Source organism: Tenrec ecaudatus, chromosome 6, assembly GCF_050624435.1.
Source record: "Tenrec ecaudatus isolate mTenEca1 chromosome 6, mTenEca1.hap1, whole genome shotgun sequence".
Classification (NCBI taxonomy): Eukaryota; Metazoa; Chordata; class Mammalia; order Afrosoricida; family Tenrecidae; genus Tenrec; species Tenrec ecaudatus.
Window position 1 is genome coordinate 10,850,515 of NC_134535.1, and position 24,559 is coordinate 10,875,073.

Sequence of the window (24,559 nt, forward strand, 5' to 3'; positions counted from 1 at the left end):
TAGAGACTAGTCTATTTTAACACAGGTTGATCGATGTACAGGTTCCACTGGAGCACCTTGTAGTGTTCTGGGATTCCTGTTATTCTCAAGGCTATCCATACTCGTTAAGATCAGCACAATCGCCCTCTCTCCGTTTCTCTGCCACCCCGAGTGCGGTGGAGCTCTGACTTCACCATGTCGTCTCATAAGACTTTCAGGATCAAGAGATTCCTGGCCAAGAAACAGAAGCAGAATCGGCCCATTCCCCAATGGATTCGAATGAAAACCGGTAATAAAATCAGGTACAACTCCAAGAGAAGACATTGGAGAAGAACCAAGCTGGGGCTGTAAGGAGCCCCCTGAAGGGTGGCACGCATGGCTGCATTTTCCCAGGCTCAAATTTTGTCCCCATCTGATGACTTGAACTTCTATTGGCAAATAATCTGGTTTATTCCTTGGTTTTTTGCTTCCTAATCAAGTTTAACAGTAAATGATGTAAGGCTGTTGGTGTGGAAAAAAAAAAAAAGATCAGCACAATCAAATGTCTTAGCATAGTCAGTGAAACACAAGCAAGCACTTTTCTCTGCTTTCAGTCAAGATCCATCTGATAGCAGCAATGATATCCCATGTCCACGTCCCCTTCTGAGTCCAGCATGAACTTCTAGCAGCCCGTTAATACACTGCTGCAGTTGTTGTTGGATGATCTTCAGAAAACGTTTCCTTGCATGTCGCATCAATGATACGGCTCTATAATTTGAACATTCTCTCGGGTCACCTTTCTCTGGAATGGGCACAGATGCAGATCTCCTCCAGTCAGTTGGACAAGTAGCTGCCTTCCAAATTTCCTGGCATAGAAGAGTGAGTGCTTCCAGTGTCTCATGAGCCTGTCGATACATTTCCATTGATATTCTATCAATTCTTGGAGCTTTGTTTTTAGCTGATGCCTTCAGTGCAGCTTACACTTCTTCCTTCAGTGCCATTGGTTATTAATCTTATTCTGCCTTTTGAAATGACTGAAAGCTGACTAGTTCTTTTTGGTACAGTGACTCTGTGTTCTTTCCATTTTCTTGAAAACTTACTGCATCATTGGATATTTTGCCTAGAGAATCTTTCTAGATTGCAATTCAAGGCTTGAATTTTTTCTTAAGTGCTTTCAGCTTAAAATAATGCTGGGCGTATTCTTTCTTTTTGATGGTCTCACTCTAGGGCTGTGCACATTTCATTATACTATTTTCACTTTGTCTTCTCTGTCTTTTGAAATTTTTTTAGCTCCTTCACTTCATCATTTCTTCCATATGCCTTGGTTACTCTACAATTAAGAGCAAGGTTCAGAGTCTCTTCTGACATCCACTTTGATCTTTCTTTCCTGTCTTTTTAATGACCTTTTGCTTTCTTCTTGTATGATGTTCTTGAAGTCCTTCCTGAAAGGTTGGAGACGGAGGCATAGAACAGAGATAGAATTTAGCCAGGAATGTGAAGTTGAGAAAGATTTTATTGAGGCAGGGAAAGGGACGGGGGCATCTTGAGCATCAGGACGGGTTCCAAGACCCAACTAGTTAGGTCAGGGAAGTCGCACCTGGCAGCGAGGCAATGGGACTTATATAGCATATGAGCTTAAAGGCATATGGGCCAGTAAGGAGAAGGGAGGTTCTTTGTGCTGCGGTTGCAAGTTTTGGGCCAGGTGATGTTTTGTTAGTAAGTCACGTTGTTCCCAGGAAACAATGCTAGAGAGAGGTGAGCTGTGTTCTGTCCGAGGAGGTAAGCTCTGAAATGCTGAAGGCAGGTGCTTTGAAGTTCAGCCAGGTCATTTGTCTTCTTGAGACACTGGTACAAGGGGCTGCCTTGGTCCGGACCTGGCCCAAACACTTCCACAGCCATCCAACAGCAATGTTTAATATAGCAAATCTATTCTTGAAATTCAGGTAGGATAGACTCAAGGTTATACTTTGTTTCCAACTCTTGCATTTCAACCACCAAGAATGATCAATGCTGCTTTTGTGTTTTTAAGATCATTTTATTGGGGGCTCTTTTTCATACAGCAATGCTTCATGAATATCTTTTCCTATTTATATACAGAGATAATACTTCTAGGGTACCGAGGGATCTTACCAATGCTAAAAGTTAAGAGAGAATCAAGTAAGTCAGTGATGTTCTTTTTGTTTTACATATTAGACTTCCTCCTAAGAATTTACTTGCCAGAGTTTCACTGGCCAAAATTAATTGACCAAATGCGTTATTCCTCCTACCTTGTGCTGTTCCCATTTTTAAAAGTTAGGTCATTAGGATGATATTTTAAGTTTCAAAAAGTAATTGAAACATACATTTGAATGTTTGTGGCATCTAAAAATATTTGAAGATAAACTCCAAATTTCCGTCAGTATAACATTGAATGACTAAATCGTGCTGTGGACATATAGTGATATACCACACAGTGAATTTGAATGAGCTATGATTGTAACTCCTCAACACTGAACAAGCTCAAGATCATAGTGAGGAAAGTCACCAGAAAAAGTATGTAATACAATTTTATTACATAAAAAAGTTCAAAATCGGGTATTTCATGGGAAATAGAATGGTCATTTTCCATGAATATATTGAAGCCCTGTTCCATTTGTAGCATTGTTTTTATAAAAGCACAGAGTTAATTCAGATGAGATTCTACAGAGAAGTCACCTTTGGAGGTTGGAATTCAAGGAAATGACAAATGTACATGTGGATAAACCTCGCACTGAATTATATTTAGTTTGATTCTTTAAACTGCAGATAGATTCAGGCATTGTTAAATGTGTGATATAGTCCACATTACAGGATATTTTTTTTAAAGGTCACTTAGGGTCAAGGATGATTGGCTTTTACTTTTCTCAGTTTAATTGTCTGCGTATAATACAATACAACATTAATAAGGAATATAGTCTGAAAACTGTTGTAGACAATGTAAAGGAACATTACCTCCATCTGTAAATATGAAAAAATGTTCATAAAATTATTGCTGTATGAAAAAAAAAGTTTCAGAACAAGAGTCGTTTATTTGTAAAGAAAATTTTAGAGAATAGAAATAGACAAGAATACAGACCCTCCCAGTAACTCTACCATTTTTAACATGTTGGTATGTCATTTCTCTCTTTGGTGTTTTTCCAATTTTTGCATATTTGTTTTTAATGTTTTTGGAAAAATGACAGTATCGTACAATGGTACTGTTTTGCAATGTGCACATTATAAGGCTTTCAAAAGTGAATTTTATCTTAAGCAACTCTCTCCATGTTCCAGGCTCTTAGTGCTTCTCCTGTTCAAGGCTTTTCACGTTTTTCAGAGAAGCAGTAGAGTGTAGTGGTTGAACTCTGTTCTACTTTCTGAGGTCAGGACGCTAAGAGCATCTTAGCTGGCTGGTTCTGATCCAGGAGTTGGAGCTGTCAAATCTTAAGAATCATATGCCTTATTGCTTATATTTTGGATGCAGAAAGGAAAAGTCACTTATAGAGTGAAGTAATCTCAATTACTATGGCCAATTGTTAAACTTTTAAATTTCTATTCTTACCAAGGCCAAAATAGAATGTGACTATCAGGATTATGATTATTTTAATTGGAAAGTTAAATAAGTAAAATTTGTAAGTATTAAATTCATAATGGCCTTATTTGTAATTTATGAAAATGTGGAATACATTTATTAAATATACTTCCCCCAGAAACAAAAAGGTTAGTTTTGCTGATGGCTTATGTTGAATCTATTCCATGGAGATGTATTTATGGAGAACATTAGGTGGCAGGAATTATTTTTTGAAAGGTTTAAATACCAAAGGCAGTCTAGAGAAATAATAAATTGATAAAGTATTCACTTTTCCGGGTGCATAAGCAATGTGGTGAAGAAAGCTGATGGTGCTCGGCTATCAAAAGATATAGCATCTGGGGTCTTAAAGACTTGAAGGTAAACAAGAGGCTATCTAGCTCAGAAGCAACAAAGCCCACATGAAAGAAGCACACCAGCCTGTGCAATCACAAGGTGTCGAAGAGGTCAGGGGTCAGAGGATGTACACTGGTACAGATAGGAACTGGAAACAGGGAATCCAGGGCGGATGATCCCTTCAGGATCAGTGGTGAGAATGGCGATACTGGGAGAGTGGGATGGAAAGGGGGAACCAATTACAAGGATCTACATATAACCTCCTCCCTGGGGGATGGACAACAGAGAAGTGGGTGAAGGGAGACGTCGGACAGTGTAAGATATGACAATAATAATTTATAAATTATCAAAGGTTCATGAGGGAGGGGAGAGCGGGGAGGGAGGGGCAAAAAATGAGCTGATGCCAGGGGCTTAGGTGGAGAGCAAATGTTTTGAGAATAGTGAGGGCAATGAATGTACAAATGTGCTTTACACAATTGATGTATGTGTGGATTGTGATAAGAGTTGTATGAGCCCCTAATAAAATGATTTTTTTTAAGTATTCACTTTTCTAATTTGCCCTGTAACATTTTTTTGATAACATTCTTACACCTTCTATTTTTAATACATCTGTTTCTTAAGTAAGCAACTTAATTATTTTTTCACATTTTTTTCTGATTTAGCGTTCAGAATAATTGATATTTTACTGTATCTGGTAGTGTATTACGTGTTTTGAAAACTCATGACTTTTAATTTGAATATTCTTGTGATTTCATATGCTATATTCTTAAAGCAGTAAAATTCTAATGTGTTTCATAAAAATGTTTTTTAAATCACATACTCTATTTAGTTCAATCCTCATGACAGCCCCAAGAGGTAGATGCTTAAGGTTGTTGAGTAGAAAGATGCTCGTCACCGTGAGCATCGAGGTAGAGAATAGAGGGTCAGCGAGAAACAGGGGGACCTCAACAAGATGGACTGGCATAGTGGCTGCAACAGTGGGCTCAAGCGTGACAGCGATTGTGCAAATGGCACAAGACCAGGCAGTGCTTCATTCTGTTGTGCACAGAGTCTGGATGGGTGTGGCATCTAACCACAGAGCATGGCAGATCCTATTTGTAAGGTATTATTACACCAAGGAATTCAAATGGAAGGTTTTATTCTAGCTCTGGAAATTGGAGAATACTTTCTGGCCTTTAGCTCTATTGTTAAAAAATATAGATCATTTAACAATATTTTCAAATGCTTACCATATTCCAGTTATTATCCTAGGCTCTGGGAGTATAGTATTGAATGGGCAGGCAAAAATCTCTACCCTCAAGAAGCCTATATTATCTTAGAGAGGTTATTCTGAGAGACGGTGCCCCTTTTTCCTACCATTTATATGGAAACTTGAGGGCAGCTTTGATTTAATGATATCCAGTAATATTTGACTAAATGTGTAAAAGAATGAACCAAAGAGCTGGAAGAGACCTGAAGGGGTCGTGAGCCTTGTTTTCATGCAGGATCACATTCAGCTGTTATTTTCCCAAAAATGAATGTTTGCACTGCTTTGGAATTGAAATTTGAAACCTGGTTTCTATCCTAGAAGCTCTGAGGAGATTCAGTATTAATTGAGCTGAACTTAAGTTTCATTAGCTAATAATGAACAACTTTCCTTTTGGGGCACGTTAGAAATGCAAAGCATCATTGTTATTTTTCATTTCTAGGAGAGGTGACTCCAGGACTCTCCCAGGTGGAATATGCGCTTCGCAGACACAAACTAATGTGCCTGATCCAAAAGGAAGCACAAGGAGAGAACGGAACAGACCAGACAGTGGTGCTGCTGTCCAACCCCACCTACTACATGAGCAACGACATCCCCTACACTTTCCACCAAGACAACAATTTTCTGTATCTGTGTGGATTCCGAGAACCCGATAGCATTCTGGTTCTCCAAAGCCTCCCAGGAAAGCAGTTACCATCACACAAGGCCATACTCTTTGTGCCTCGGAGAGATCCCAGTCGGGAACTTTGGGATGGTCCACGGTCTGGCACCGATGGAGCCGTAGCTCTAACTGGAGTGGACGAAGCCTATTTGCTAGAGGAATTTCAGCATCTAATACCGAAACTCAAAGGTAAAAAATGGGAGGGGAAATCCAATCAGGCCAGATAGGGATTAAAACCCACTTTACCTTCCTGTCAAGTTTAGACCAAGTTCTCAGTTTCCTAAAATGATGATTATAACAGCGTTTCCCTGGCCACCATGAAAAGGACATACGTCTTCTCAAAAGACTCAGCTACTTTAATTCATTTGTTAGGTCTTCACGCAATTATTCATTCAGAGAGACTGTTACATGACTGTCCTAATTTGAAATCTGAGAGAATTTTTTTAAGTAGAGGATGAGTATGGGCCACCCTTCAAGGATACTGACCAGTTTGTTACCAAGGTTAATGACCTCTCCTTGTCAGAGGACCACTGCTCCTTTCTCAACTCATCCAGCATTCTCCAGCTCTGCCAAATTTAGTTTGAAGTGATTTCTGGGTGATTAAGAATTAAATAAAATGCTTCCCAAACCTGAGCATTTAGCTTTTAGTTTAGAATGTGATGCTGATTCTGAAGAAAGTCCCTGGGTAGGGCTCCCAGAATATTCCTACTTGTAGTTTCACCAGAATCAATGTGGCCGTGATGCACCTGAGTGGGTGCGTGCTTATTTGTTTGGTTCGTGGTTAATTGGGGAAACCTAAAAGCAGTACGTACTTCTCAAACTTGACTATGCACATGAAGTGCTTGAGAAATCTGCTCGGATTTCCCTCCAGTGGGTGTCGACGGGGCCTGAGATTGTGCATTTTGAATAAACTCCCTGGTGATGATGAGCTGGATTTCTTGAATGAGTTGCTAGCTGTCATGTGTAACAGCCTAAATTTCATTAATTCAGGATGGTTAAAATCTCATTTAAAATCATTTTCTCAGAAGCCTTCCTCACCCATCATCTTTAAGGTTAGTAATTTACCACTTGAAAGCAGTAGACAAAAGAAAAGAATAATGAAATCAGAGTTATCTAAAAGTTTTTGGAAATTGGGCTATGATTTCACACACAAAGAATACGTAGTAGAGATGTATTTTTTATTTTACTTTTTAAAGATTACTGTCATTAAATTTATATCCATTTAGATGTAAGATCAGTATTTTCCATGTAATGTGCCCATGAAAGCATCTTTACTTTTAAATGAACACGGTATCACTAATGGATATCCAATAAAATTTTTCAGGGATTTTTTTTTCCCCTTTACTGTTATCAAAATTTTGCAACCTGGGAAACTCAAACAGGGCAGCCCACTCTGTCCGATTCGGTGACGGGGGAGTCAACAGCAGCTCAGTGGCAGTGAGTTTGAGGTGTTTTGTTTGTTTTTTAGTCTTAGAAGTTTACACCCTCCCACTTAGATGGCTTGGACTGCTACGTGTGGCCTGCCATCAGAAAAAAAGAAAAGGGCCTGAGCACCGAGTAGAAATCTCTCCCCATCAGCCTTATGATCAGATATCTCAGGCAATAGGGACCACTTCATAGAACCCCTAAATATAAATGTGTACCCCCCAATTGTTCACAATGAGAACTGGTAGTAGGTGGAATGGGAAAGCTGGGTATGACATTTGCACATATTATCAACTCCACAGTTTTAGAGTAATGAATAATTGCTCTGAAATAAGGAATAGACAGACTTCTTTTTCTAGTGCTGAGATTTGGGTTTTTTTAAATGGATGAATGCAGAACTTTAACTGTAAGGTCATAATTTGGAAGTAGTTATCGTTTTTGACTCCGTTATTCTGTAGTGCCTGTAGAACGGTAGTGCTGGTGGAGATGAGTTATCATTGTTCTTTAACAGTTCATAAATAAAATGATGCTTAGATAGAGCTGCCTCAGACTGTGTCCTTTAGTCTCATCCTTACAAAGAACACTGGAATTTTGAGGCGGGAAAGCTGGTATTCAGCCCAGAATATCTTGCCCTTCTAGGGGAGTGGCCAGTGATCAAACTCTTCGGTTACTTTAGTGAAAAAGTTTGTGTTCAGCCCTCAGAGTTGCACACCACAGATCTTACCATGACTTACACAAATGGGTCTTTCTTGTCACTGCTGTTAGTTTTGTCATCACTTTATTTTTGGCTTCTCATTTTAAGCTGAGACAAATACAGTTTGGTATGACTGGATGAAGCCCCCTCACGCACAGCTTCACTCTGCATACATGCAGCCTGTGGCTGAAGCCAAAGCCAGGAGCAAGAACAAAGTCCAGGCTGTCCAGCAGCTGGTGCAGCGCCTGCGGCTGATCAAGTCTTCTGCGGAAATTGAGCAAATGCAGAATGCTGGGAAGCTGACATCACAGGTAGAGTTCCTATTGAAATTGTCTTATTTTCACCCCAAACTCATAGCAGTCAAACTCTTTAGGGGGTTATGCACCTAATTCAGGAATCTGAATCTCCTCACAGAGAGATGGACCCCTAACTGTTGCTTAAAATGTGTCAGGACCATGCCTTGCTCATGTTAGTGAGCCAGGAGATTGTCCAGCATTTCAAAAGGCCTTTAAAACCCCAAACGGTACATCTTTTGATAGCTGGGCACCATCAGCTTTCTTCACCACGTTTGCATATGTACCCACTTTATCTTCAGTGATTATGTCGGGAAGGTGAGCATCATGGAATGCCAGTTTAATAAAACAAAGTGATCTTACATTGAGGGAGTACTTGAGTGGAGGCACAATGCCCTCTGCTACCTTAACACTAAACCTATAAATATATGCACATAGATCTATTTCCCCATCCTCATATAGAAATATATTTACATATGCACATGTCTGTATTTAGACGTCTATAAATGCCCTTTGCCTCCTAGTTCTTTCCTCTATTTCCTTTTACTTTCCTCTTGCCCCACTATCATGTTCAGCCTTCATTTGGGTTTCACTAATTTCTCTCGGTTGCAGTACCCTTGATCAAGCCCTAATAGGCCTCTTACACCTTCCTCGTAGGGCTCTTTCTTTTTGGGCAAAGTCCGCAGCTGCATCTTTGAAAGTCACCGACTCCAGTTGGCTACATTGTCAGTAGCTCAGCAGTCTGCCCCTAAGTTTCATTCACAGAGAGTCTAAGTCATCAGTTCCCAAACTTGTCCTACTGTCCCCTTTTCAGAAACCCCTGGCAATTAATATCTTTTAAATGTAGCCTGTAATCCAAGATAAAGTCTGTGCATCTGCTTCTGCAGCTCTCTTGGATTGTTCCAGATTCCCCCAGGGAGTGTTTTCACCCTCCTTGGGAAACAATGGTCTAAGCCAGGGGTCCTCAAACTACAGCCTGCAGGCCACATGCGGCCCGCCAAGGACATTTATCCAGCCCGCCGGGTGTTTTTGCCCCATTTGTTTTTTTACTTCAAAATAAGATATGTGCAGTGGGCATAGACATTTGTTCATAGTTTTTTGGTTTTTTTAAAAAACTATAGTCTGGCCCTCCAACAGGTCTGAGGGACAGTGAACTGGCCCCCTATTTAAAAAGTTTGAGGACCCCTGGTCTAAGCAAGGCAGATTCCAAATAGATGGAAGAGCTCATGAAGTCAAGCCTTTACTGAGTTTACTGTATCTCTATCTAGAAAGAACACTTTTGTTGGTAGATTATCTTTCTGTGCAATTGGCAACTCCTTAGTTCTGCCCTCTGAGGACTGTCGCTCAAGGCATCGTCTTCCTGGTGGCCTGCAGTGCGGATCAACGAGTCAGTGACGGGGGTTGTGAGAACGGTTGCACGGGTCGAACCATGCAGTTAGTGTCACTCAGCTGTACATGTAGAGACACTGAAGTGCTATATGTTTTGCTGTGTAAATGTTTAACAACAAAATAAAATTTAAAGAGTATAAAAACTCTTAGGAAAAAAAGGGACAAATCTTTGGGACCTCAGATTTGGCCATGTATTCTTAGATATACCAAAAGCACAAGCAACAAAGCGGGGGGAATAGATAAACGGGATCTTTAAAAAATGAAAACTTTTGTGCATCAAAGAAAACGATTGAGTTTTCATTACAAAGTAGAGAAATATGTGGAAGTCATATATACGATAAGGATTTAACCTCCCTGGAACTCTAATTATGTCAGTAATTTTGTACCCAAAGCAATACATTGTTTTGCATAAAATGTGTTGTTTTATATTGTAGATCTGTAATTCTTAAGAAATTACTCATTTTAACCTCTCTAGTAAATATTCTAGGTATGATAAACTTTAATACAAAATTCTGCAAGTAGTTCTAAGTCACTGTTGCTGTCATTTATCTGGTCTAAAACTCATTTTGTGCTAAAGTGACACTTTTTTTGATGCCATGGACAAAAATTTCCAGTAAAAAATATTCCCAAATGACAATAAAAGGGCAGGCAGGGCACTGGAGAGTGATCTAGGGACAAATCTGAGATTTATTTTGATAGTGTAATCCTCACAGTTTACGCTGTATCACTGTATGTGTGTGTCTCTTTTAGACTTGCAGTTTTGAATTTCCCGCCCAGTTCCCCCCCCATACAGCGACACTGACACTGCATACAGAGAACGGAACAGAACGAGGAAGTCAGATCCCTCTGCGATCACAGCATAGGACACCGCTGGACCGGGCAGCAGAGAAGGGACTTCTCTGCAGTGTAATCTCGAGTGTGGCTCAGGGTTACCGCTTCTGACAGTTAACATTTACCCCAAGCCACACTCGAGATTATCACCAGGGAGGTTAATATCCAGACTATACTAAGAACTACAATTCAACTCAATCAAAATAACGGACAAGAAACTTGAATAGACATTTCTCCAAGAAAGATAAAACAAATGGCCAACAAGAACATGACAGGTTGCTCAGCATCATTAGTCATTAAAGCAAAGCCAAACCCAGTGTCATTGAGTCAGTCCAACTCACAGTCACCCTACAGATTTCCAAGGCTGTGAATCTTGACAACCTCATCTTTCAGGTGGGGTTGCACTGCCCGCCAGTGCTAGTCCAGTGCTTCCCTGGTAGCACAGTGCCAGCAGGGTGCCCTCCATTAGTCATTAGCTAAGCACAAATATGAATCCCATTAAGCACCACTTCACGGCCTCTAGGCTAATTACGGAAGGATCGGTGGTTGGAGGTGGAATTCCTGTGCACTTTTAAAATTTGTTTTTGTGTAGGAGAGTCAGGTTTGATCCTAGCCAACATATCTCACACACAGCTACCACTTGTCTGCCCATGGAGGTTTGCATTTGGCTGTGTTTCTGCCCAGGTTTCAGCAAAGTTTCCAGATTAAGACAGACTAAGAAGAAAGGACTGGTGATGAGCTTTTGAAAATAACCCAAAGGAGGCCCTACGGATCATCTCCAGTCTGTGTCCAGTCGTGGGGAATGACACAACCTGAGAGCATTTCATTTCTGTTGTATAAAAGCTTGCCATGAGGCTGACTCAGTGGCAGCTAGCAGTAACAACAGATGCTGTTACCCATCAACCCCCCATCCCCAAAACAAAACAAGTATTGGCTGGGATGTGGAGAAGTTGGGACGCTCGTCCATTGCTGGTGGGAATGTAAAATGGGGCAGCTACTGTGGAAAATAATTTAATGGTTCCTACAGAGTTATTATACCCTTTGTCATCACATCAGTTTCAACTTCGAGCCGTACTGTAGGACAAACAGACTGCCGTGTAGCGTTCCCAGGGCTGCAGGTCTTCGTGGAAGCAGACTGCCACATTTCTTCACAGAGTGGCTGAGGGTTCTGAACTGCTGCCTTTGCAGTTAACAGTCAAGCATTTAACCAATGCACCACAAAGTTATAGCCCACAGTTTAACTCCTAGGTATATGCCCACACAATTTGAAAGCAAATCCTCAAACAAATCTTTTTACACAGATGTTCCCAGCAACATTGTTCACAGTGGCAGTGTGAACGTAATTCAGATGTCCATCAACAGATGAATGGGTAAACAAACTGTGGTTAATTTGTAGAATGAAATCTTATCTGGTCATAATAAGGAACAAAATAGTGGTACGTAATATGATGTGGGTGAAGCACAAAAATAGGCAAAGCAAAAGGATCCAGACAGAAGGTCCTGTGCTTTGTGGTATAATTTGGCTGAAAGTAGAACACCACAAAGACTCTTCCATGTGTTTTGTTGACTGTGTATTTGACTATGTGCCATAAAAGATGCTAACTATGTGAACAATGGGACTCTCCACTGTGCTCATGGTGGGACCTGTACATAGGCCAAGCAGAACAAGAGGATACTGCGTGGTTTAAATAGGGAAGATACGTGTCAGATTGTATCCTTTCACCATTCTTACAGTGTATACTCAGCTACTAACCAAGAGACTGGGTTGTATAAAGCACATGACACCAGGATTGAAGGAAAACTCATTGACGACCTGTGATACGCAGATGACATAACAAGCTCCCATAAGGAGCACGGCCTTGGAAACCCTGTGGAGCAATCTACTCTGCCCTGTAGGCTCTCTGAGTTAGAGACAACTCCGTGGCAACAGCTTGCATATAGCCCACTGCTTCTCAACTGAAGTGACTGTTCCCCAGAAGACTTGGCAACCTCTGACTGTCCTGACGCGGGAGTGCTCCTGATATCCCTTATTGCACAGAACAGTCCCCCACTACCTGTAATTATGGGGCCCCAACATGTCAGCAGGGCTGAGGTTGAGAAGCCCTCCTATAGGACAAGCATTCCAAGGCTGCAGAAAAATTATACGCCTTGACACATGTGTTTTCTCATACAGCTTGCTTTAGCATTCAGTGTATGCTTTGAATGGCAAGGTTAGTTGTCCTTCTATTAAATCTGTTATGAATCATCTATTCCTGAAAGCTTGTTTCCTGGCCCACTAAGTCACAACTGAGATAAACAATTGGAGGGAACCATCTTTTTCAGTTGAGTCCCAGAATTTTGAATGTCTGTTCAAGCAACACAGTAAATGAGATCAGTCTTTTCATCTTGCTTTCCAGGCTTTTATAGAGACCATGTGTACCAGGAAGGCCCCCGTGGAGGAAGCCTTTCTGTATGCCAAGGTGAGTTGCCCTGTTGGGAACGGTGAAATCATTACATTGGTTGGCAGATGGCATCATGGAAGTGACCAGGAGGTCAGTGGAGGACTTCGATCTTAAAGGCCTCTGGTGATCCTTTGCTGAGTCTTTAGTAGGTGAGCTCTCACAATTAGATGGAGAAAATTGCACAGTAGAATGTGAAGACAGAGACCACACAAAGGTGAGGCCAGAGGAATAATGTCTGGGTGAAGGAAGAGCGTCTGAGGCGATGCCAGAGAGTGGTAGGCTCCTGTGAGCCTCCAGCTCTGTCCTCCGATGTCCTGACAGTAGTGAGAGGAGCCATTTCACTTGTTTCAGTGCACTTACGGAAAGTCCTCTGAAAGATGGGCGCTAGTGCCGCGTTGTTAGGCAAATAATCAGCATTATATACATTGTTCATATTTTCCTAAGTGATGCTGACCTTGGCTTCTTTCTTTTTGTCCATTCAGTAGATTCAATATTAAGTCTCTGTCTTGACACCCATTGGCAGAGATTCGCTTCACCAGCCTCCCCTTGAGTTTCTAAACCAGTTCCTCCCCCAGATGGACGTTTTCCCACCCTGACATCATTTTCCCTAATTCAGGAAGAAATCATTTCTTCTACCTAGGAAATGGCGCTCACCTGGGCAACTGCCCAGCGAGCCATAGGCATTTACACTAGAGGTTTCTGGACGGGTTAGGACTGGGGAGTACAAAGCAAAAAGACCAGGCTTACTGGTATGGTGGAGATGATGGAATCCCTGAGGCTCTGCTCCTCAGTCACTCTTCAGGTCTGGAAGTGCACTTATCGCCATGGCCTAACTCAGTAGACAAGCCTGTAGGGCGAATAGTAACACCAGGAGCTGCGCTAACCTCGGAGCAGTGTCCACCATACACGATGAAAAGGGGCAATGGTTGCCCAGAGAGAAAGCTCTGAAGGCAGGAAAGGAGGGGCAAAGTCTAAAGACTTATGTATAAAACAGTGAGCCTATGTGATTGTATCTTTGTACTCAGCCCTGCTTACAGTCTCAGGGTCCTCTTTGGACCCTTAGCAATCACAGGGAATTGAGAGAGCCCTCAGAAGAGACTCAGTAATGGGATTGAATAATAAGACTGGTGAGAGAGAATAGTACTGAGCATAAACTAAGCATGTCTAACTGCCATCCAGTCGATAGAAGACAGGGTGGAACTGCCCTTGTAAGTTTCCAAGACTGTGACTGTTTACAGGAGTAAGAAAGCCCTGCCTTTCTCTCAGTTAAGCATGTGGACGAGAATAAAAGAAATGCCCTGAGAGTTCAGCATAAAAAGTGTGTCCGAGCATGATGGATGTGGGCTGTTGACAAGAGCCTGGCTTGGGCCAACCCTTCAGAAAGCCTTCTGTCATGTCTTGTTGTCTTTTACAGTTTGAATTTGAATGCCGGGCACGTGGCGCAGACATCTTGGCCTACCCCCCTGTGGTTGCTGGTGGCAATCGGTCAAACACTTTGCACTATGTGAATAATAATCAGCTCATCAAGGTACAAAGAATGCCCTCGCCTGTTGCTTTGCTTCCTCTGGGGCCCGGTGCACCTCGTGCTCTCCCAGCCTTCAGCTTTCACACGTTAACTGCATGTGCGCAGACGTTGTCCACAGGATGCATCCTCTCACTGGATCCTTGCATTAGCGCTCCGAGATAGGAGCAGTTATTAGCATGCCTAGAAGTCAAACCCACTCCGACCAGCTGATTCTGACGCATAGTGACTCTATAGGACAGAGTAGAATTGTCCCCTTTGATTTTCTGAGGCTGTAAATTTTTTTATTTCTTTATTTTTAATAAATCATTTTATTGGGGCTCATACAACTCTTATCACAATCCATACATACATCAATTGAGTAAAGCACCCTTATTATACATTCGTTGCCCTCATCATTCTCAAAATTGGCCTTCCCTTGGGTTCCTGGAATCAGCTCATTTTCCTTTTTTCCCTCCCCCTCTCTCCCCGCTCCCCCCTCCCTCATGAACCCTTAATAATTTATAAATTATTATTTTTCTTATCTTACACTGCCCGGTGTCTCCCTTCACCCACTTTCCTGTTGCCCATCCCCCAGAGAGGAGGTTTATGTAGATCCCCTAGATCAGTTCCCCCTTTCTACACCTCCTTCCCTCCCGGTGTTGCCACTCTCACCGTTGGTCCTGAGGGGTTCATCTGTCCTAGAATCCCTGTGTTCCAGATCCCAACTGTACCGCTGTGCATCCTCTGGTCTAATCAGGTTTACAAGGTAGAATTGGGATCATGATAATTGGGGTGGGGGGGAGACTGTAAATTTTTATGGTAGTGGAAAGCCTCATTTTTCTCCCATGGAGCAGCTGGTGAGTTTGAACTGCTGACCATACAGTTAACAGCACACCATATAACCCATTATGTTACCAAGGATCCCGTTAGTAGATGAAAGTAAACCTAAAAAAGCAAGCTGCTCATTTGTTAGTCAGGGTCAAGTATTCTACTCAATGGATTTTGTTCGTTTCAGAATACACCAATCTCTATGGACTTGGGCGGACAGTGTGTATGATTACATTGGGAATAAAAAGATAAATCAGATAACTGGGCATTGCTGTTGATTGGATGGGAAGAGGGATAGGAATGTGGTTACATGGGTGTGTGCATTCAATACAACTGTTCTAATGCTACAAACAGGCAGTCCCCAAGTTACAACATCTGCCTTACAAACACCTCTTACTCGCCCTTTAATGTAGGGTTTCTTATTAGTTCTTCAATACCAACAAATTAAAGCAGGAACAAGCCCGAATTGATACAATTTGGGGTATTAGGAAAAAGTGACAGGGTTCAAGTCCTGGAACCAAGAGACTTGGAAGAGGCTGGGTAGATGGGAAAGATTAGTGGCAGGCTGTGCAGAGCTACACACACGCACAGGGTCCCCGCTCTGGTGGCGCTGTCGAGAAAGTGTTGGACCATTAACCACCCGGTCTCAGTGGTTCAAACCCATCGGCTGCTGTCAGGAAGGAAGGTGATGTTGTCTGCGCCCATAAAGATGAATAGTCCTGGAAGCCCTGTGTAGGGTCAATAGACTCAACGGCAATGGAGTATTTTTGCCGTTAGGTAAATTTGTTCTCACTTGGAAATCCTCTAGCCAATTCCTACTTAGAACAAATTCTTCATCACAGTCACCTTCACTCGCTACATGTACTGCTTCTAAATCCTCGCAGAGGCCTGAGCCTTTGTGAGCACTCACTAAGAACTCCCTGACCTACAGACTCTTCCAACCACAAGGTAGGAAGAGATCTCATGTGTCACTCGGGCTGCTGCACTTAAAGATCTATGCGCTTCACTGAATGTAAGGTATACCTTCAAACAGTACTGGCTTAAAACAAATCTCACCAGAGGTTTGTTGGTGTTTTATCTTTTACAGCCAACTTTTGGTATCGTTGAGCCTTTTTGTTTTATCTTTGATTTTTGTCTCATTGCTTTGTGCCCTTTATTATTTTTAGACTTCTTGTGTTTATTTGTTGCTCTTTCTCTAGCATACTTAAGTCATCAGCTTCCGTTTGCTCTTCTTTTCTAAGTATCGAAAGACTTTCATTATAGTCCTTGCGTGTTGTTGTTGTGAAATGTTTGCGTATTAAGAATAGCACAATGTACAGTTAAACAATATAAAAACCCAAGTATTCACCGTCAAGGTGAATTCCACTTAACCATAGTGACCCCTGGATATTTCCAGTCATGTCACCCTTTCTGCCTTCCAGAGAATACATTGATCATAACTTTTGTTGTAATCATTGTTTTTGCCTTTGTTGTTTTAATGGTTTGACCACTAATGTGTCTACTCCTGAGTAATATATTATTCAATCTGGAATAACAGAAATAAAAACAAACCCAACTTTGTAGGGAGAGAGCAGTATTGCTGTGAGGAGAAAGTGGCCCAACAGAAAATAAGTTGAAAACTTAGAGTTTGTATATAATCAGCTTCAGCTCTATGAGAGCTTACAATAGCCACTTCTGGGAAAGTCAGTGTACAGCATCATCAATAAACTCTGAGAAGCACAGGCTAGTACATCCAGAACGGTTCCAGGACCTTGGCTTCTGGTGGATACTCGGAGAGGACAGCATGGCATGCCTTGTGTTGTCTGCCTGTGTACTTACCACTTAAGAATAGGTCAAAGCGCCCCACTGTTGCCTCTTACATTCTTCATGTGGCCTTTTGGGGATCACCTTACTTTTGCATTAAGAGCATCTTTTAAATGTGTTTGATACGAATGATGTATGGATTGTTATAAGAGCTGTAAGAGCCCTCAATAAAATGATTTATTAATTTTCTTTTTAAAACGCTTCCTTTAGATCAGGGATATCAAACTGGCAGCCCCGAGGTAATTTTTTTGTGGCCCACGATGTGCTGAAATAAAATGTAATGAGGGAATTGTGTGTACGGTATTGCCTCAATCTGCCCTAAGCGCTATTTTCTTGATAACAACTTTTTTTCTATTATCATTTTATTTCACAGTATCGTGGGCCACAAAAAATTATCTTGGGGCGGCATGTGGCCCGCAGGCCACCAGTTTGATACTTCTGCTTTAGATCAGAGGAGCTCTAGTGGTGCAGTGGTTACACTTGGGCTACTGGCCACAGGGTCAGCAATTTGAAACCACCATCTGCTTTGTGGAGAAAGAAGGGGCTTCTTTTTCTACAGAATTCTAGTCTGGGAAATCCACAGGGGCACTTCTGCCCTGACCTATAGGGTCACTGATTCAGAATTGGCTCCCTGGCTTTGAGTTTGGCTTGGGTTTGAGTTAGATCCTAGATTCCCACACTTATTTGGCCTACTGCTCCTTCTCCAGAAAAAATACTCAGCATACCTCAATGCACCCCACCACACACCAGCCAACGAAAAACGTGTATATATTGTATTGAACAACTATTATCTTATAAAACTGCTGTATTATGTATAAACCCCATGATTCAGGATTTTTTGCAGTTCCCTGGATTGTTCTAGTGCCCCAGGGATCACCCACTCTGGGAAACGCGGCTTTTGAAGGAAGTCTGTGGCTAATAAACTGCTTCCTTTTTTTTCCCTTCTCCTTACTGCTTCCATTTTTTTTAGCTGAGAATATATTTTATTCTCTTTCTGCCAAAACAAAAGCAAAAGTTACCCTGTGCTGTCAGTTATTTTCACTGATAGAGTTGAGTGTTTTACTCCTGTTCTCTTGCTTTCAGTGTTGTTGATTTTCAAAACAAGAAGAAAATATTAATTACCCTTGGCAGGAAATCTTTTTTTCTCTTGACTGCTTGTAAGATTAATGATCTATCTTATCTTTAGAAAGGTGTTAGACTTCCTCATTGGTAACTTCTCTTTCATAGTTAGCTTCACTTTGCCTCTTCCTGTCACACTCTAGGTGCTTTGGTAGATCTGTGTTCTAGGAAAAGCTCTGGCCTCAGCATTCTGGCTCCCAACTCCCTCTGTTATGTTCTGTCCTGCTGACTTGTCACTACTTTCCGCTCTAGGTTAAGTTCTTGAGTTGTCTGTTTTCAAGAGACCCTGTCGCATCTTTTAAGGGCATAAACTCGGCATTTCAATATAACGTGACAAGTAGAAAGATAGACCCCAAGTTTCTTCTTTTCTCGCTTGTATTATGACAGAGGAGCCGAGAGAAAGTGATACTCCAAAATTAAATAGTACAAGTAATTGTGTTTGAATTGGGCTCCCAGATTCAAGATTGTGTAGATTTATATGATTATTAATGATACTGAGAACATTTAGGATATGTTCATGTAATTTATAGGCCCTCTGGTAGCAATGGTTCAAAAGCACTAGCCACTCTCTGAAAAATGAGGCCGCCTACTTCCGTAAAGATTACAACCTTAGAAACTATTGGTATGATTTTATTCTGTTTTGCAAAGATCCCTACGAGTTGAAATTGACTCAACAGCAATGGCGTGTAGTTTTGTGTGTGGTGGTTCAAACTCAGGCAACCTTGCTGTACAGCTCCTGCACCTGTCCTGTCTGTAGGACTACCTTCTTTGAGCCAGTGTGGATTCCTTAGGTGAGGTTAGGTGCTGTTTCTTGTGAGCAGAAATAAGAAATCAGTCTCCTTGAAATCAGCTTTGTAAAATGTGAAAGCCACAAGGCATTTAGTTGAGAAGGAAGAACAGCTTAAGAATCGTGAGGTCGCCCACTTGACCCATCTTCCTTTTGTTCCAGGATGGGGAGACAGTGCTTCTGGATGGTGGTTGTGAGTCTGCCTGCTACGTGAGTGACATCACCCGAACCTGGCCTGTCAATGGCAGGTAGGGCTTCGACAGAGTAACTTGTCCCATTGGTGTTTAGGAATGTGGGTTGAATATGAAGATAGATATATTGTTATATAGGTATATGTATAACTAAAGCAATATTCAGGCTCCTTTTGTTTAGGTTAGCTACCTTTGCAAAGTTTTTGATTATTTTTCCAAGACTGTTTTGCTTAGTATATCACAGGTGTAGGCACCTTGGAACACCCACTTGGTACACAGACACACTTTTTTATCTGATGATTTTGAAGTTTATTTTTCTCTGAATTCAAGAGTAATATTTGGGTTATGATAAATTGGTTGTTGGATTAACCCTTCACAGAGAATACTTATAAAATCTGGGCAAGACATTAAAAGCAACTATCTGAAGGTACCCAAACTGGCCAAGTCTGTCCTTTCAAGAACTCTAGTGAGTTAAATGTAAATGGTTAGGCCCTTTGTCCAAGGGCACTCCCTGATCCACAGAGCCAAAGCAAGCCACAGTGTTCTCGGCTATAGGCACTTGATGTCAGAAGCAAATAGAGTAGCAGACTGAAGAGACCCAGAGAAAGAAAGTGTGAGCCATTACTCTCCTGAATAATGAACTATTTAAACTTAAGTTCATCAGAATTGTATTATAGTTAAGATTTTGTTCTTCAGTTTTACAGGCCACATTTCAAATCCTCAGCATCACATTGTGACTATTAGATACTGCTCTGTCTCCCACAGTATTAAACATCTCTCTTCATATGATCAGGTTTAATAATTCATTGCAATAACCACACAGAATTCACAGGTGAAGCTTGTGATGATGGAGTTTATTGTGGAAGTTGACAGGTGAGAACTGCTCGGGACACAGTTGCTCATTCAGCACAGTGTGTTGTCTGCCATGCCATAAACTGGCCTCTCTCTGGCCCTCAACCTCTTGGCCTGGCCTGTGCCCTACCCAGGCAATGTGACAAAGCTCTTTGAGGGCTAGCTATTAAATACCCAAAAGGCATGCCACCCCAAGACTCTCAGCCCCGTGTCGAGGGTCAGCAAACTGAGCTTCACTTGACTCTTTCTCATGCTTTGGCTCTTGGTTCTGCTGCCGCTCCTCCGCTCCTCCTCTGGTGTCAGTGCTGTCTCTGGATCAGGGAAATTCAATGTGCAAGGATTTCCGTGTCTAAAAGCCGAGTTCCACTTTTGACTCTTGCTAGTAGTGAGATCCCCTCTCCTGTGCCTGAAATGGCTGATTTTATCTTCAGCACAGTTATCCCTGTTAGCAGTCACTCATAGCTGCTGCATCTGATCCAGTGGTTCTCAACCTGTGGGTCGTAACCCCTTTGGAGGTTGAACGACCCTTTTACAAGAGTCACCCGATCCATAACAGCAGCAAAATTACAGTGATGAAGTAGCAACAAAAATACTGTTATGGCTGGGGAGTCACCACAACATGAGGAACTGTATTAAAGGGTTGTGGTCTGAAGAAGGTTGAGAGCCACTGAATTCTAATCCAATTAGTATCTTACCTCATCGTCTTACCTAGGTCTATCAGGAAAGCAAAGATTATTGGTGGGAGTAACAAAGGCTTTGATAGTTGGAAGAACCATATTAAATAATTCACTATATTAGACAACATAGATATAGAACATTTCCATCCTCACAGAAAGGTTTAGTGGACTGTCCTGTACTAGGGAATGAGTGTGAGACCACCAAAATGATTAGCAATACACTGATCTAAGAAATAATGATAAACATAGTTAGTAGTAGAACAGAGACTAGATGAAACTAGGAGAGGAGAGTGGTATATTTTGGTACTAGCATTCTAGTTCATACAGGCACATGTTTATGCAGACAAAATGCACCAAGCATGTCTCAGAGATCAGTGGACGGCAGCAGACACGTTCTCTCAGTAATACACTTGTTTTCATCTCATTGGGTTGCCTTCCAAAACAAGAATGCATGTTTGTGCCACAGAAAAAAATCATTTGAAGGTCAATGCAAATGTCAAATTTTATACAAAACTCAAATGCCATTTTTTCAAGTCATTGAAGCTTTGCTATAAGTTATCGTAATACTGCCCCACATGAAAACAAGAGTTCTAAAGACGATTCAAAAGACCTCCAAGGTGAGCCAAGAGAGGTAAGACTGTTGAATGAAGACACTGTGGCTAAAGTCCAGAAACTGGTGGAAGATGACCAGAGAATTCCCATTGACGCAGCAGTTACTGAAATTGGGACCTCACATGGTTTGACATGTCAAAATTTAAAGAAGCATCTTAGCCTCTTTCAAAGCAAGCAATCGGCTCAGTTGGTACCCAAAGTGTCACCTGAGGATCAGCTAGCTCAAAGAACAGAGCTTTCCATCTGTCTTTTAAGCAAGATTCAAGCGAAGGAAGATGATTTTATGAAGTAAATCATAACTGAAGACTCGTCTTGGATTTACCCATACGATTCAGACCAGGCTGTAATCAAGACAGTGGTTTCCGAGGGTTTCCACTAAGCCAGTTAAATTCAAGACAGAGATGTTATGGTTATGGTGACTATATTCTGGGGTTTCCAAGGGATAGTCTTGATAGATACTTTAGTTAAAGGATGATCATGAGGACTTATTATGATGAAGTTTTAAGATAATTAAAAACTGCACTGGTGAGAAAAAGGAAAGGGATTTTTTTTTTCATCATGCAAGAATTTCGTTGGGAAACCAAAGGAATATGAGTTGACTCCCTCAAGATATCTAAAACTGGCATTTTGTTGTAGTGTGAGTCAAAACACAGACTCACTTAAAGAAGGATTAGGGAGATGAAAGCGCCACTTTCAGAAATGTACAGACCTAGATGGGGGAATGTATTGAGAAATATTAGTTTCATATTGTAAGATTTTCATTTAATAAAGGTTTCTGTGCTTTTATTGCAATGGGGGTGTTTTTTTATCCTGATCTGTAATGGCTATATGATCTAATATTGTAGAACAGTGTAACTATTTTTAAAATGTGGAACAATAAGAGCATTATTTAAGAGTAGTCTTCCATTATTTGTCCCCTTTGGAGGGGGTTCTAGGTTGATCCTTAGGATCGATTCCCCTTTCTCCCCCCACCCTCCCCTAATCCTCCTGGTATCTCTACTCTCCTTGGCCCTGAGGGGTTTATCCTGGATTCCTTGTGTTATGGGCTCTTACCTGTAGCAGTGTGCATGTTCTGGTTTATTCCAATCTGTAAGGTAGAATTGAGGTCATGATAGTGGGGTGAAGGAAACACCAAAGAACTAGAGGAAAGTTGTATGTTTCATCCGTGCTATACAGCACCCTGACTGGTTCATCTCTTCCTTGTGAGCCCTCTGTGAGGGGATGTCCAGTTGTCTACAGATGGGTTTTGGGTCTCCACCCTGCACTCCCCCTCATTCACATTGATACGATTTTTTGTTCTGCGTCTTTCATGCCTGCTACCTGATCCCTTCGACACCTCATGATCACACAGGCTGGTGTTTGTTTTTTTTTCCCATGTAGGCTTTGTTGCTTCTCAGCTGGATGGCCACTTATTTACCTTTAAGACCGCAGGCGCTATATCTTTTGATAGCCGGGCACCATCAGCTTTCTTCACCATATTTGAATATGCACCCATTTTGTCTTCAGCGATTATGTCGGGAAGGTGGGAGAGGGGTGATGGAGGACGATAAAAGATAGGGAAAAAATAATCTATAACTTATCAAGGGTTTGTGAGGGAGGGAGGGTGGCTGCGGGGGGAGGTTGGAGAAATGGGGAGCTGATATCAGGGGCTCAAGTGTGCTTTGAAAATTATGATGGTGGCATATGTGCAAATGTGCTTGATACATTGGATGAATTTATGGGTTGTGATAAGAACCCCTAATTAAAAAATTGGGTATTTTAAAAATAATTTTATTGGGGCTCGTACAACTCTTATCACAATTTATCCATCCATCCTTTGTGTCAAGCACATTTGTACATTTGTTGCCATCATCATTCTCAAAACATTTGTTTTCTACTTGAGTCCTTGATAATAGCTCCTCATTTTCCCCTTCCCTCCCCACACCCCTCCTTCATGAACCCTTGATAATTTATAAATTTTTATTGTCACATTTTACAGTGTCCAACGTCTCCCTTCACCCACTTTTCTGTTGTCCGTCCCTAGGGAGAAAGTTTTATGTATATCCTTATAATCGGTTCCCTAAAATTATTTGAAAAAAAAAAGAATAGTCTTAAATGTTTTCAGTAATCATATTATTTGTAGTATTTGTATTGTTGTTCTGAGACTGTGTGATCCTGGCTAACACATGTCAGTAATTGTGAGATATTTTAATTCCATCATCACCATGTCCTTGAGAATTGGGATTCTCAGTATGGAAGAAAAAAATGGAGATTAGTTAAAAGCTCTGTGTCCTCAAATTTGAAATGGAAGTATCAACATGAGATCTTGGAACTTTTTCTCTTTGTATGTACAATATATATTTTATGTGAATTAGTACAGTATTAACTCTTACAGATCAGGATAAATTAAAATTTCATATTATGATCTCAAAAAATAATTAAAAATCGTGAAAGCAAGTATAGCTAAAAAATATCAATAGGTGGATTAAAATCAAATACTAAAAGGTATTTTATTAACTCAAAAGGAGAGGAAAGAAGCAAAAACAAACAGAAAAAGGGAAGACAAAACAAAACTAAATATGTGTGAGGTATAGCCAAATCAGAAACGTATAGCCATAAGTGCTTATATTAGAAAAGAACAAAGAAAATCTATATAGTTTAACTTTAAGAAACTATTAAAAATACGAGCAAATTAACCCAAAATAAGTACAAAGAAATAAGACTAGAAATTAATGAAATAGGAAAAAGGGCCAAAGTAGTTACAATTGACAAAGCCTCAAAGGTTAATAAAATTAACAAACTCTCTAGCAAAACAAAAAAAGGAAAAGAAATAATTATCAGGAAATAAAGATAGGATATCAGTACAAATCCTACAGTTATAAAAAAACACAGTAAGATAATATTATGAATAACTCACTCACTGCCATCGAATTGATGTCAACTCATAACGACCCTGTCTTTCTCCTGCAGAGTGGCTAGTGTTTTCGAATTGTTGACCTTGTGGTTAGCAGCTCAAGGCGTAATTACTAGGCCACCAAGACTCCTGTAAGTCAGTAAATGATGATGTAAATCATGCGATGGTTATGGTTCTGTGTCAACTTGGCTGGGCCAGGATTCTCTGTGATTTGGTAGTAAGACCTAGTAATCTTCCTGTGATAAGGTCTCTCTAAGTGTGTGGTCTATTTCCAATTTAAGTGAATGCTGTGGAAAAGCTTGCTTCTTGCTGGGTCTGGATCCAATATTTGGCTCATTGAGTTTCAGTTCTTTGAACATGAGCCAATGGCCTGCTATCTTAACCTGCCGACCTTGGATTCATTTGCCTCTGCAGCCTCAAGCCAGTTGTCTTCCTG

General features: G+C 41.1%; 1 protein-coding gene across 2 annotated transcripts in view; it reads left to right on the forward strand.

The window, feature by feature from the left end:
* Positions 1–24,559, forward strand: part of XPNPEP3 (X-prolyl aminopeptidase 3) — a 61,943-nt gene that overhangs the window by 21,613 nt on the left and 15,771 nt on the right. For both annotated transcript variants that reach the window (XM_075553623.1, XM_075553622.1), the window contains exons 3-7: positions 5,566–5,973; positions 8,012–8,214; positions 12,813–12,875; positions 14,272–14,385; positions 19,061–19,146. In XM_075553623.1, the coding sequence (XP_075409738.1) occupies positions 5,622–5,973; positions 8,012–8,214; positions 12,813–12,875; positions 14,272–14,385; positions 19,061–19,146 (818 nt within the window). In that variant the 5' untranslated portion in view covers positions 5,566–5,621. The remainder of the gene's footprint in view (positions 1–5,565; positions 5,974–8,011; positions 8,215–12,812; positions 12,876–14,271; positions 14,386–19,060; positions 19,147–24,559) is intronic.